The sequence below is a fragment of the Gracilinanus agilis genome, chromosome 3 (genome assembly GCF_016433145.1).
Source record: "Gracilinanus agilis isolate LMUSP501 chromosome 3, AgileGrace, whole genome shotgun sequence".
In the NCBI taxonomy this organism is placed as follows: domain Eukaryota; kingdom Metazoa; phylum Chordata; class Mammalia; order Didelphimorphia; family Didelphidae; genus Gracilinanus; species Gracilinanus agilis.
Window position 1 is genome coordinate 481959966 of NC_058132.1, and position 14364 is coordinate 481974329.

The 14364-nt window shown below is 32.4% G+C and overlaps 1 protein-coding gene across 1 annotated transcript in view; it reads left to right on the plus strand.

Annotated features, from left to right (window-relative positions):
* The window catches only part of HERC2 (HECT and RLD domain containing E3 ubiquitin protein ligase 2), a 243202-nt gene that overhangs the window by 132502 nt on the left and 96336 nt on the right, over positions 1-14364 (plus strand). Inside the window, exons 23-34 of the mRNA XM_044669288.1 lie at positions 211-396; positions 2009-2179; positions 2564-2667; positions 3953-4103; positions 5063-5277; positions 5646-5778; positions 5884-6011; positions 6129-6324; positions 10334-10470; positions 12165-12338; positions 12631-12767; positions 12871-13022. Of these exons, the coding sequence (XP_044525223.1) occupies positions 211-396; positions 2009-2179; positions 2564-2667; positions 3953-4103; positions 5063-5277; positions 5646-5778; positions 5884-6011; positions 6129-6324; positions 10334-10470; positions 12165-12338; positions 12631-12767; positions 12871-13022 (1884 nt within the window). The remainder of the gene's footprint in view (positions 1-210; positions 397-2008; positions 2180-2563; positions 2668-3952; positions 4104-5062; positions 5278-5645; positions 5779-5883; positions 6012-6128; positions 6325-10333; positions 10471-12164; positions 12339-12630; positions 12768-12870; positions 13023-14364) is intronic.

Here is a 14364-nt window from a genome sequence, read left to right on the forward strand (position 1 = left end):
AATTCTTTACTTAAAAAATATCTCTCTGGATGAAAAAGGTAGCAGGACTAAGTTGAAGAACAAAAACTCTTGAAAATTATCACTTAGTAAAGAGGGAAAAGAATCTAAAAACTGAGGTGTTTTTAGTAATTCAGCTTAAGGGATACTTTGAAATGACTTCCGTCTTAAAATATATACTTTAGAATTCACTATATATTTTTTTCTCTTTAGGTGTTCTTCTTCCAGAATTGATAGTATCTATTGTCCTCTTACTCAGTAAAAGTCCTGGATTAATGCAAGAAGCTGGGGCAATTCCTCTTTTGGCTGGTCTACTGGAACATTTGGATAGGTTTAACCATTTGGCACCAGGAAAAGAGAGAGATGATAATGAGGATTTAGCATGGCCTGGAATAATGGGTATGCTATTGTAATTTAAAGTGTTCACAGTGAGAAATGTGAGAAACATATTGATTTTGGATTTGTCATAAAAATATTTTATTTAGAAGTAATATTATAGATGGAGGATTTTTTTGGGATTACTTTTATTATTTTCACCTTATTGGAGAAATTGTATATTTTGGTGGTAATTCATTCTGACTATATTTGCCACTTCAAATGTGAATTTTATCCCTTTTACTACTTCAATTTTTTATGTGTTCCTAAATCTAAGTCATGTGTATGGGTGTTGCATAACCAAGTCCCTTGGACTTAAGGATATAATAAAACTGTAAAGACATGAGAAGTTAGAACAGAATAGACATAAAACAAACAGTAGTAAAAGATTAAAGCAACTCTGTCTTTGATCAAGGTATAAATCCATGTTTTGGGGATAAGAATTCATATTTAGTGAAAATTGTTGGGAAAGTTGGAAAGCAGTTTTAACATAAACTAGGTAATGTAAGAAATAAAATGGGTACAAAATGATAAAATTAAAAATATCATGGTTTCAAAGGGTTTATTGAAGCTACGTGCCTGTTGAGTTATTTTAAGGTGACGGGCCATTACCTGTTCCTCCCATCCTCACTCCTGCTCCAGGATCACAAAAGAGGAGAGAGATCGTACCAACCAGGCACTCACTATTTAAGCTTCTGTTTATGTTATTAGGTAATTCCCTCTGTCATTTGTATAAGCCAGGAATCATGGGAAATGTAGTTTCAAGAGCCCTAAATGCCCACAGGAAGTTTAGATCAGGGACCTCAAAATTAATTCAAGGACTCCCAAATTTATAGATCAGTTTTCTAAGATAAGATAAAATGGATATATATCTTACACCTAAAGGGAGATAACAGAAGCAAATTAGAAGAACAAGGAACTTACTACTATCAGATTTGTGGATAGAAGATACATTTATGAATAAACAAGATAGAGAGTATTATGACAAAAATAGAAAATTTTGATTGTTACATTAATAAGTTTCTGTACAAATAAAAGTACTATAGCAAAGATTAGAAGGAAATCAAAAAATTGAGGGGGGATTTTGTAGACAGTTTCTCAGATAAGAGTGTCATATCTAAATATAGAGTGAACTTTGTCAAATTGAGGGCAAAAAATCTCCATGGAATGGTCTAAAAATGGTTAATAGTGCTTCACATAGATAATGCTAAAAGAAATGCTGCAGCATGCAGTGGTGCCGAATCCCCAGAAGCTGCTATGAAAATGAAAATACATAATGGAATACATACAAAGTCCTTTTTAAATGACCTGGAAAAAAAAGAGATTTTGAACATTTTAATTATTTGCTAAATAAATTTAAATTTCCTGAACCTTGTTTAGTAGAAAGAGAAGAACATTAAGGAATTTCTGTTTTGTGCTCAGTACGTAGTAGATAATTAATAAATATTTCTTGGATATAAATGGTGTGCCATTTGCCAAAACAATAATGTTTTCCTCTCAGTAAAATTCAGTTGCCTGATTAGGTATTAACAGTTTGTTATTATTTTCTTTTTAATGTCATTCTCACAATGAAAACATGGTGTGTGTATCTTAGGCAAGGAGATATTTCACCTTATATTTTTTCTTTCCTGTTCAGGGTCGTTTTTTACAGGTCAAAATTGCAGAAATAACGAGGAAGTGACACTTATACGTAAAGCTGACTTGGAGAACCACAATAAAGATGGAGGCTTTTGGACAGTGATTGACGGGAAAGTGTATGATATAAAAGACTTTCAGACACAATCTTTAACAGGCAATAGTATTCTTGGTAAGATTTAATTTTTACTTCATGATCAGAAATTGCTTCAAGTACCATTTCATTGAGAACATTTAGATTATCTAGTTTGTAGATCATTTAGTACACTTTGATATAGCCATGGCATCTTAGCATTTAAGCAGTTCTGGGAAAATCAGAGATACTTTCCATTATTATTCACTCATTTATTCCTTCTTGAGTTTAGCTTAGTCTGGATTAGGAAGAGATCTTACATATTTGACATCTCCTTTTCCTAGGATATTAATGAATATCTCTCATCTATTATTCCTCGCTGTAAGGCTGGAATCCAAGCATTTGGGCCAGTAATTGCTTTTGAAATTTTATACTTTTATAATGATTGGCTTTTTCTACTCTTTTTTTTTTTTTTAATTATAGCTCAGTTTGCAGGTGATGACCCAGTGGTTGCTTTGGAAGCTGCTTTGCAATTTGAGGACACAAGGGAATCAATGCATGCATTTTGTGTTGGCCAGTATATGGAGGTAAAATTTGAGTTGAGTAAATGCCATATTGTATCTTTCTGTTAATAGATAAAATTTGCTTTCAATTTGGCAATATAATGATTTACATAACAAAATGATATCTAACAGGTAAAATATGAAATAAACATCTGTCATCAGTAGTAATTAAACACATAGTTTCAAGGTAAGCTTGTAATTTTTAAGACATCTGAAAATATAGTAGTGTGCTGGAGCTTTTAAACGATAATTTGCTAAGTCTGCTAAAATGATACTTAATTTGGAAGGCAAGGGTATTTTCCAGAAAAAAAAAATGCAATTTGTATGTTTATGCTTAAATGTTCTATTCTTACTTTATATTGAAAATTGGAGTATTTCAATATTGAATTAGCTCAAGAATGAAAACAAAATGTGCCTGTTTAGTATTCCCAGGGATGTTGCAGAATTTTACTTCTTTTAAAAGATTTTTTGTTTTGGTATTAACTTTTAACTTGAAGCAACAAAAGGCATTATATGTCATGATAGTAAATATTAAGGCAGTATTCCTCCATAGAAGAAAATAATTTTGGATGTAAAATTGCAGTTATTTCCTGTAGAAAATTTCTCAGAAGTTAATATTTATGCTGAATCTTGCCTTTACTTAAAGAACTTTTTATAAAACAAATAAGAAATACAAAAATTTCCTGGCCTACTTAGAAACTCTTTTGTAAGACTGTATTAGACGATTAGCAAATGAATAAAGTTGTTTTTCTATTTTTTGACAATGAATCTCAAACTCGATTAATATTTGACTCTTATTTGCAAAAGAGTCTATTTTTAGTAGAGTAGAAACTACTTAGCCACCTGATCTTTTTGGCCATAAAGGAAGGGAGCAGTAGTATATAATCACATAGTTCTTTTGCTTTCCATAGAATTGCTCTGCATTGTAACCATTTTATTCAAGGTATACGCTGAAAAGCTAGGTATTTTAGGTGTAGGAACTTTCTATTTCTTGAGTAATTTTCTAATTTTAATTTTTTTAGCTTCATTTTTGATTTATAATAAAAACATGCGTTTGACATATGCCATCAAATTTGGTGCTTACAATTCTTGAGTAATAAGCAAAAAAGTTAATTTTACCATTGTAGTACAGGACTATTTTAGAAAGCTATATTCACAAACAGTATTATGAATGAGTAGGAAATTGGAACCCTCATTGAATTTTTAAACTATTGGTTTTTTATTGTAAACTGTGGACTTTTTTCTTGTTTATGATTTAAAATTAAATCAAATTCTTAAGTTAACGATAGAATTTTTTTCTTTTAACTAGCCTGACCAAGAAGTGATTACAACGCCAGACCTTAGCAGTCTCTCTTCACCTCTCATAGACCCAGAACGAAATCTAGGTCTCCTTCTTGGACTTCATGCTTCCTATTTAGCAATGAGCACACCACTGTCTCCTGTAGAAGTTGAATGTGCCAGTAAGAAAAATTTTTCTTCTTCTGAATTCAAAGATTTGTCAGTATATTAAATTGGCCTTAGTAGTACTTTGTCATTAAATAATCTTATGGAAGAGAGAGATGCTATTTAGTAAAAAGAGTGACTAAGTCAATCTCATATTTAGGAAAATAAAGGTTGTTAGACTGCACAAATTTAAATGTGAAATGATATCAGATCTCTGCCTTCCTGCTAACCCGATTCTCCATAATTCTTGGTGTGACCATGTCACCAAACCTAGTAAATTCCAGTAGCATTCTGTTGTCTCCATGATAAATTGACTTTTGCCCTTTGGCATTAACATATCTTTCTTGTCTCTTTTTACATTACTCTCCTTCCTGTTTTGAATGATCCAGCCAAACTGTCTTTTATCTCTCGTGGAATATTTATACTTCTAATTGAATTTGAAGGGTTTTTGTTGTTATTGTTATTGTTACTTTGGCTCCTGAAGGGATATCATATTATTCTTTGTATGAATATTGAGTTATTATCCCTTTTAGGAGGTAAGTTTTGAGTTTTTCCAATAGTGAAGAGTTTAAATTGTACTAAATGGAGCTTAAATAAGCATGTGCAGCATATAACTTTCAAGGCATTTTAATGATACCTCACCACATTTCTGTTGTATTTTAAGGTTTACTAAGTACTTTGTTTACAACAAGGACATAAGACAATTAGGGAAAGAATTATCTTCATTTTACTTTTGAATTAACCGAAACCTAAAATGGTAAAGCAACTTGCCCTTGAGTAAATAGCTAATAAAAAGTGGGATTTGAGGCTAAGTTTTCTGATTTTAAGACTAGCACTTTTTAGGTTGCACCCCAATGAGAAATACCTCTGCCACCTTTCCCTTTCCCACTCTGCTGAAGAGTATTTCTGCTATATTATTTATTGCTTACTAGTGTGTCTGTATTTTCTTTTTAAAATTTATTTCTACATTTCCCAGAATGGCTTAAGTCATCTATATTCTCTGGAGGTTTGCAAACCAGTCAGATACATTATAGTTATAATGAAGAGAAAGATGAAGACCATTGCAGTTCTCCTGGCAATACTACTCCAAACAAATCGAAACTGTATTCCCATAGATTGACCTTGACTGATCATTCCCAACCATTTTTGCAAGCCATTGCAGACAATAATATTCAGGATCATACTGTGAAGGTAACTTCATTCTCCTGATTAGTGTTTAGTTACTTGAGAAAAGTATTAAAGGTATCTACATTAATCATTTATTATTTAGTTTTATTTTGTTATACCACAAGCACTCTTGTTATTGTTTTGTTTATACTTTTTAAAGTCTCATTTAGGTAATTAATGGAAGATTTTATTTTGCATTTTAATTAAATGAGAGAGAAGAATTTTTTGGTAATAAATTTGGTTTTATCATTATTATTTATGTTCATGTAAAGTTCAGAGTACTGCAGATATCTGGCACCAGTACAGATATTAGATTATATGAAATATTTAAGATCATATAATTTTATAATTATGCCTATTAAGAAATTAGGTTTAATTGTTTCTGTTTTCAGGATTTTTTATGCCAAATAGAAAGGTACTGTAAGCAGTGCCATTTGACTACACCAATAACATTTCCTCCTGAACATCCTGTGGAAGAGGTGGGACGTCTACTGTTATGCTGTCTTCTAAAACATGAAGATTTAGGTATTAAAATTTTAGTTTACAAGTATATTCTTGATTTATCTTACTTTTATACTAATAGTACAAGTTATGTTTTTTGTTGTTATTTTAAAAAAATGCTTTGTCTAGGTCATGTGGCCTTATCTTTAGTTCACCCAGTTACACTTGGTGTTGATCAAGTCAAACACAGGACTTTGCCTAAGTCAGTAGTGGATGTTTGTAGAGTCGTCTACCAAGCAAAATGCTCACTAATTAAGGTAAATGTATATGCCATTAATATCAATGACAGTGTTTCTTCTCTTCATTCTAATTTGAAGTAGAAAATAATTGACTGTCTCTTCTTCCCTTCCAACCTCCATATATTTTATTTATAGACACATCAGGAACAGGGGCGATCTTATAAGGAAGTGTGTGCTCCTGTCATAGAACGTTTGCGATTCCTTTTTAACGAATTGCGTCCTGCAGTCTGCAATGACCTCTCAATAATGTCCAAACTTAAACTTTTAAGCTCTTTGCCCCGATGGAGAAGAATAGCTCAGAAGATAATACGAGAGAGAAGGAAAAAAAGAGGTAAGTATATAAGGAAACTGGGGAAAATATTGTCAAACTTTTTCCCCTCCGTTGATTCTAAGTACTTATTTTTTTTCAGGGAGGGGAAGATTCTTTTTTGGTTATAGTTTTTGAATAATTATTCATTAACTGTGATGTAATTTGGCTTATGGCCGATAATATTCCTTGGTTATGCTTGTGATAGAAGTAGAAATCCTACTTATGATGCTTAATTTAAAACTCATTAAGTTTGTACTCTTGATATATATTATAGAAATGGATATTATTTTAGATTATTATCTTCTAGAAAGTAATTGAAATGATTTAAAAATTATCCTAATTTTAAAATTAATTTTTAAAATTTTTGAATAAATTGAAAAAAGATGAATAATTTTTAAGAATTAAGTATACACAGGTAATTGGCATCTAGTTGAACATACTTTAATTGGATTGAACCTTTTGGGATTTTTTTCTTAAATTCAAATGATAATAATTAATATGTATTTTTTACAAAAAACCTGTTACTAATATTTTTATTAACAATTTTGTGCTCCTCTTTAAAGGGTTTTTATTTCCCCTAAGTCCTTAGTTCTTGTATCTCTTATAAATCTCTGCAATAGTTTTTACAAAAGTTATATATCTTTGAGAGTTTACTCATATACCTCTCAAGTACTTTGGTCCTTCCAATACTTGACTAATGTCTTCTCTTGTGTTCTTTGGAACCCCTTTGCTGTTTTGAATAAATTCTTCTGTGTCAGTGCAACTCAACAAACATTTATTAAATCTTGACTCTAAGGCATTGGGGATTTGAAGAAGAAACATGACAGTGTCCCAACTCTTAAAGCAGATTTCTGTTGAGGGACAAAGGTTCAAATCTTATTTCAGTTACCACCTTTATGACATTAAGGAAGACATTTCAGCTTTTTGTGTATCAGTTATCATCCTTTAAATAAGAAGATTGTATTAGGTGATCACTGAAATCTCTTCTACTTTTAAAACTAGGGTTTTATGGGGCAAATGGCCTGTATCTAAATAACTATGCTACAAGGTAGAGTATTTTTTTTTTTATCCTGGGATTCCATTCTAGGAGCATAGGGCCACAACCAGTAGGCAATGGGACACACAGTCGCTCAGGGTCACCCAGCTGGGAAGTGTCTGAGCCCGGACTTGAACCTAGGACCTCCAGTCTCTAGGCCTGGCTCTCAATCCACTGAGCCACTCAGCTGCCCCTTCCAATACTTTGTATTGGAAGGTAGAGTATATATAGATGTAAATAGATGTAAAGAAGAGAACACTTTCAGCTGCAAATGCCCTGAGCTGTGCCTTGAAGGATTTTAGCAGAGATAAGAAGTGCATATTAGAAATGGAGAAAGGACTTGCTTGAGATAAATGTATGAGATGATTACAATAAGAGATTAGAGAATAGTTAATAGTTGCATTTTCGGGGAGCATAGATTGTCTGAAGTAAGGATTAACATGAATAAATGTGATTAAGATATGTTAGAACCAGATGTGTAAGAAGGTCTTTAATCCTTCATTAAGGGATTTTAATTTTTTCTTAGTAGGGGAAAATTACTATATTACAAAAATGAATAATATGGAAATAGGTTTGAATGATAGTGTATGTATAACCCAGTGGAACTGGCTTGTCAACTCTAGGAGGGGGGAAGGAAGAAGGGAGGGAGACAACATGAATGTAACCATGGAAAAATATCTAAAAAATAAAAAAAAGAATTATTTCTTATTAGGGGATAACTAGACTTTTTTGATCAGGGAAATAAAATGTTTAGACTTCTCATTGGCAATTGAAAATGAACTGGAATATATATATATATACATATATATGTATTTCCCATATTTTTGTATCTAACTTGTCTATGAATGTATATGTGCATGTATACATACATGTATAAATGTGTAAATATATACATACACACATTGTCTCTCCTGATAGAATACAAGTTCCTTAGGGACAGTGATAGTTTCACTTTTGTCTTTGTATCCCCAGGACTTCATGCATTGCCTTGCATATAGTAGTTGCTTAATAAATCTCTTTTGATTGATCAGTGTTCCTTTAGTCAATCAGTTGTGACTGCTATAAGTGGATTTTAAAGTCAAGTTTAAGATACTGTGTGGAACATCAAGATGGATATGTCTAGTATGCCTCTCAATTAACTCAAAAATGGCTTTTTTCTGATAATATTTTATCTCCTGGCTATTGGCATTCTGTTCTTACTGATTCACAGAACACAGAAGAAGAAAGTTCATTCTTCTGCCTTCCTCAGTGACTCGTTTTCATTATTTTTCTCTGTAATATTCCTGCTTAATCTAATTAGTGACTTCTTTTTTCTGATGATCTATCAAAACACCTGTTATCAATTAATGCCAGACAAAGTTAAGGCACATATTATCTTATTGTTGTCCTATAATTATTACCTTCATTATTCTGACTTCTAAAATTCTAATCTTGAGTCACAACTTCCTAAACTTGCATTTTCCTAATCTGCCCCTCATTTTGAACTTTCAGGTCTTTCTCATCATGATTTTCCAACTTTTCTACCCTTCATATTTTCCCAATTTATTTTCTTCTGCTTTTGTTTCACTTGCTTTCCTACCCAGTCACAACTACTTTAATTGTGTGATTGGATATCATGATATAAACTCCACTGACCTCTTAACCATCCCCCTTAATTGCTGGGTTTTATGGTATAGTGGATAAAGCTTTGGATTTGGTGTCAGAAAGACCTAGATTTGGATCCAGTCTGAGACACTTGTCAGCTTAGTGATTATCTTAGGGAAGTCACTTAGTTTTACTCAATTTCAATTTTACTGTCTGCAAAATGGGGGTAATTATAAGATCTACTTTTACAGAGTTATTGTGAGGATCAAATGAGAAACTATATGTTAAAAAAGTAATGTATTAGCCTTGAAGCACATGATGAATATTAACTACTGCTGTTATTATGACTCTACAAATTCTTGCCTTTGAGTAATTATTACTGGGCTTCCGAATATTGAGGAAGAAACTAATAATTATACTGATTTCCCCCATTTTAAAGTTACATTGCTTTTAACCTTTGATGATTGGCCATGGCCAAACTGCTTTTTGAAACTGTTTTTATTTAGGTTTTATATGATATCCCCTTTCAAATTCCCCACAACTATTCCTTGAAGACCTCCATTTATAGTAAATTATTTTTATCTTTTGTTCAGATGATTTATGCCATTTAAAATATGCTTCCTCAAGTCCTATCTCTTATCATTCTTATTTCAAAGTCAGCAGTTTCCTGACTTTTTGCCAAGGCTAAACAATTCATTTCTGTCTGTGAGCCTGTCACTTCTGTCTTTTCTGGGACTCCATACTCCATGAATCATCTAGATTTTAAATTTTTCTTCTCCACTATCTCTCCCATCTGCTTATAGAATCATAAAACAAATCATTTTTAACTCGGCCTTTTGGCCATTGTCTATCTTCTTTTCACATTTCTGTGACAATTATTTTCTCTTCTTTGGAACTTGACTAATATCTCATGTCCTCACTTCCTTCCTCTTCCTTCCAATAATCATGTATATATTTATATGTGTATATATTGTTTTCTCCAAAAGAATATAAGATTCTTGAGGCCAAGGACTGTCTTATTTTGTCTTTGTATTCCCCATTCCTATATAGTGCTTGGTACATTGTATGTTATTGACTAATATTTATTGATTTATGCCACTTCAGAGTCTCTTAAATATTTATCACAGTTCATTAGAATTCACATAAATTCATAGTTTTATTTTTCTGACAACCAACTTGATTGATTTAAATCTTGAAGCTATTCAAGTCTTTCTGGTTTTCACTAATACAGTAAGGTAATTTTAGCAAATTTCTGATGCCCTAAACCTAGATTCAAGTTTCAAATTTATAAGTGTTTCTAAATTCAAAAATATTTATAAATGGAAATAGTGCTAATTGCATATAATATATGTATTTTAAATTATAAGTAAATATATTTAAAATTATAATGTAATAATTTTTTTAACATAGTGCCTAAAAAGTCAGAACCTACTGATGTGGAAGAATCTAAGATTGGGAATGAAGAAGGCGACTTAGAAGAAGCATGTATTCTACCACATAGTCCTGTATCTGTAGATAAAAGACCTGTTCCAATTAAATCACCTAAGGTATGTTATGCAACAATATTATTTGACTTAGCAGGAAAAGGAAGTGCCAATTGATAGTCTAATTTTGTTAGTAGATCCTCTTTAAAATGAGTTTGACTTAATGCTTTGTTTCTTATAGGTAGGTAATAAAAATTGATTTAATTTGTTGAATGAAACTTTATTGTGTGGCATTGTTATACTGAAAATAAATGGTAGTGTAATATCAATTTCTGATAAGAAAATGGAGAACAGGATGAGTGACAACCAGCAGTTTAGAATTTGGAACTTGCCCAGATGCCATGAGCCAAGGGACAAAAGGCAGTTGCTGCCAGCACCATAAAAAGGCAGGAACTGAGTCGAATGCTCTCTCAGTTGTGAGAAAGGGACCCCGGGTGGTGGGTGGGTAGGCCAATCAACCTGCTCAAGTTACCTGTATCCTGTTTTCATTGATTACCACATCACCAACTACTGAAAAGACATTATCACATCACCAACTACTGAATAGAGAGTAAGATATATACCAACTACCTGATTATCAAGAAGGACATCATCAAACTCATACCATCTGGTTAGGGCCAAGGTGCCTGGCCTGACCAAGGCCAAAGAGGGAGAAGAACCTCTCCAGCCAACAGAAAAAACCTGATTATCAATTGATCATCCAACTTGATCATCTGTAGTCTAGCATAGATTCCCAACACCTTCTTCCTCAACCTTGATCCTTCCCCTGGGTTTATTATAATTAAATTCTTAAAACTTATTTAGGTGAAGGCTGTTATTATCCTAAAGATCAGTCTAATATTCTTGCATCTAAAGGGGAAAGGGAATACTTTAGAAGTCGCAGTCATTGCGTTGTCCCATTATTATCAACATCTATCCTTATCATTAGCATCTGTCCATTAACTCAACCCCAAGACAAGTAACCAGAGAAGCTGTGTGATTTAGGTCACAGCTTCTCACTTAGTCACTTAGTCCTGAGCACTGTAGGTGGGAACTGGTGCTCAGCTGAGCTGTAGATATTTGTAGGACCTGGTGTTCACTACCTTAATCTTGGTGTTCACTTAGGCTTCCCATCCTTGCTCAGTTTAGGTCTTTATACCATCTGAGAATCTTGGGCCATCTCTCTATCAGGTCCAATCCAGAAGCATCATACCGCCCATAACAGTAGTAGTATCATTTAAATATTTATTGTTGTTATTAGTAATAATAACAGTAACATCATTGCTATTTTATTCTCTTTTCTCATGCCATTTCTACCATTTAATTGTTTAATCTACAATGAGTACTAATTCTGAGAAATTATTCTAGTTGTTACTGTATATTTGTACATTATTATTAATAATCTTAATTGAAATGTCCTAAAAATTAGATTTGTTGCCTCATTTTATTCTTAAAACAATCGTGAGGGTATTGTCCCATTTTAAGAAACCTTAGGAACTTTAAACTGAACGTAGGATTAGGAATGTGTTTTTCTAGTGTATTTACATGATTATATAAATTTTGATTTATATTAATGTGCTAACTGTGGACATTTTCTTACTTTCAATAAATCCCTTTGATTTTTAAGACAGATTTGTCTCCAAATTTATTTTCAAAGTTAACTAATGTTATGATATTTTTTTGAAGTAAACCTAATGAGATTGTTTGGTAGCTTAAACATTGTAGGACAAAAGCTAGTAATTACATTCTAAATCAGAGGAACTATTTCTATTTTTAAGGATAAATGGCAGCCACTTCTGAGTACAGTTACTGGTGTTCACAAATACAAATGGCTAAAACAGAACGTTCAAGGCATTTATCCTCAGTCTGCACTTCTCAGCACAATTGTTGAATTTGCACTTAAAGAAGAGCCAGTCGATGTAGAAAAGATGAGAAAGTGCTTACTCAAACAGGTAAAACTTGTTGAGAACATGTTGCTATGTTTTTGTTTTTTTTTAAACCCTTACCCTTGGAGTCAATACTGTGTATTGGCTCCAAGGCAGAAGAGTGGTAAGTGTAGGCAATGGGGGTCAAGTGACTTGCCCAGGGTCACACAGCTGGGAGGTGTCTGAGGCCAGATTTGAACCTAGGACCTCCCATCTCTAGGCCTGGTTCTCAATCCACTGAGCTACCCAGCTGCCCCCGTGTTGCTATGTTTTTGATAATTTATAGAAATCTAAAAGCTGCATATTTATATTTTTGCAGTTGGAGAGAGCAGAAGTTCGTCTGGAAGGGATAGACACGATTTTAAAATTGGCAACCAAAAATTTCTTGCTTCCATCTGTGCAATATGCTATGTTCTGTGGATGGCAAAGACTTATCCCAGAAGGAACCAATATAGGGTAAAATTCAGTATTGTTGTATCTAAACCTCAGGAAAATAGTGATATAAAGAGTGATGTTTATATTATGATTTAAATTGACATAAAATAATTTTTTTTTAAAGCGAACCACTTACAGATTGTTTAAAGGATGTTGATCTGATCCCACCATTTAATCGAATGCTACTGGAAGTAACTTTTGGAAAGTTGTATGCTTGGGCCATTCAGAATATTCGAAATGTTTTGTTGGATGCAAATGCCAGATTTAAAGAGCTAGGTGAGCTTTGACTTACTTTGCCAACATAAAAAAATCTGCTTTCAAAATAATGATCTTCACCCTGATTCTGAAATACATAATTAAGTAGTAATATTATATATTCTTGACATTTGACTAGTTATTAAATCTATAAATAATTGTTTTCTTGATATTTTGTAAATTAATTTAATACCTTGTTTTACCTTTGCTTGTTTTTACAAGCTTTTAGTTTTTTAGCTCTAGGATCGCAAACAAATAGAAATACATCAACTTCATACTTAAAGTATTTAATCATAACATTTCAAAAGTCTCAGTTCTGTCATCCTATATTTGGTATAAACTTTTTGAAGTCAGGAAACAGTATTTTCTTATTTCTGTCCAGATTGCTTAATCTAGTTTCTTTCACATATTAAGGAAAATATTGAGGTGAATTTCAGAGTAGTTGTTATAGTGAATGAAGGCTTTGATTAAAGAAACATATGTGAAAAATTAATATTTCTTTAGTGAATGGCTATTACTTTTTGGTGCAAACATGAGTTTTTAAATAACATTAGAGCTCTGTAATGAAAAAGGAATATGTGTAGCTCATCATCTTGTCAGAGGTAAGGTTATACTACTCTCTTCCCTGTGGTAGTAAAATGTGGAAAAATGAACAACACATGGGGAACATTTTTATGTGAAAACAAATCAGCTAGGGAATGTCTATGAATTGAGGAAATAGTGTGGTTTGTAGTGGAAAGAATACTTGATTTGGAGTCAGAAAGCCTAGATGTATTGCTTACTACTTCTATGGCCTTATGCAAGTAATTTAATCTCACTGGCTTTCCTGTCAGCTCTAAAATTATAATTGTTTTTCTCTGACTTACTGTTTAATTCTGTAACTACAAGCTACCAAATTCTGTTCGCTTTTTAACTAAACCATTTGTTAAATAGTCTTATAATAGCATTGGGGCTATTACTTTTATAGGCTAGAGTGGGATTTTATAGCTTAGGTTGGAGGAGAGTTCATATTTGATATAAGTATTTTAAGGTCATCTGTGTGATAGTGTGGGGCAGAGGTACATAATCTGCCTGTGAACTCATTTAAAAAATATTTTGATTATTATGTTTTAGCATAATAAATTTTCTTCGTAACGTGTATATGATAAGTTTCAAAACATTGTGACAAAGGATTCCATGGTCTTTAATAGATGACCAAAGAACTCCACATCTAAAAAAAGTTAATTCTTCATTGAAGGGAAAATATGTATGGAAATAATTCAACTTTATCATTGATGAATGTATGTAGTTCATATAATCATAGACATCTTTAATAAAGGGGGAACATTGCCTGTATTCTCTATGAACCTTTTAAAAAATATTT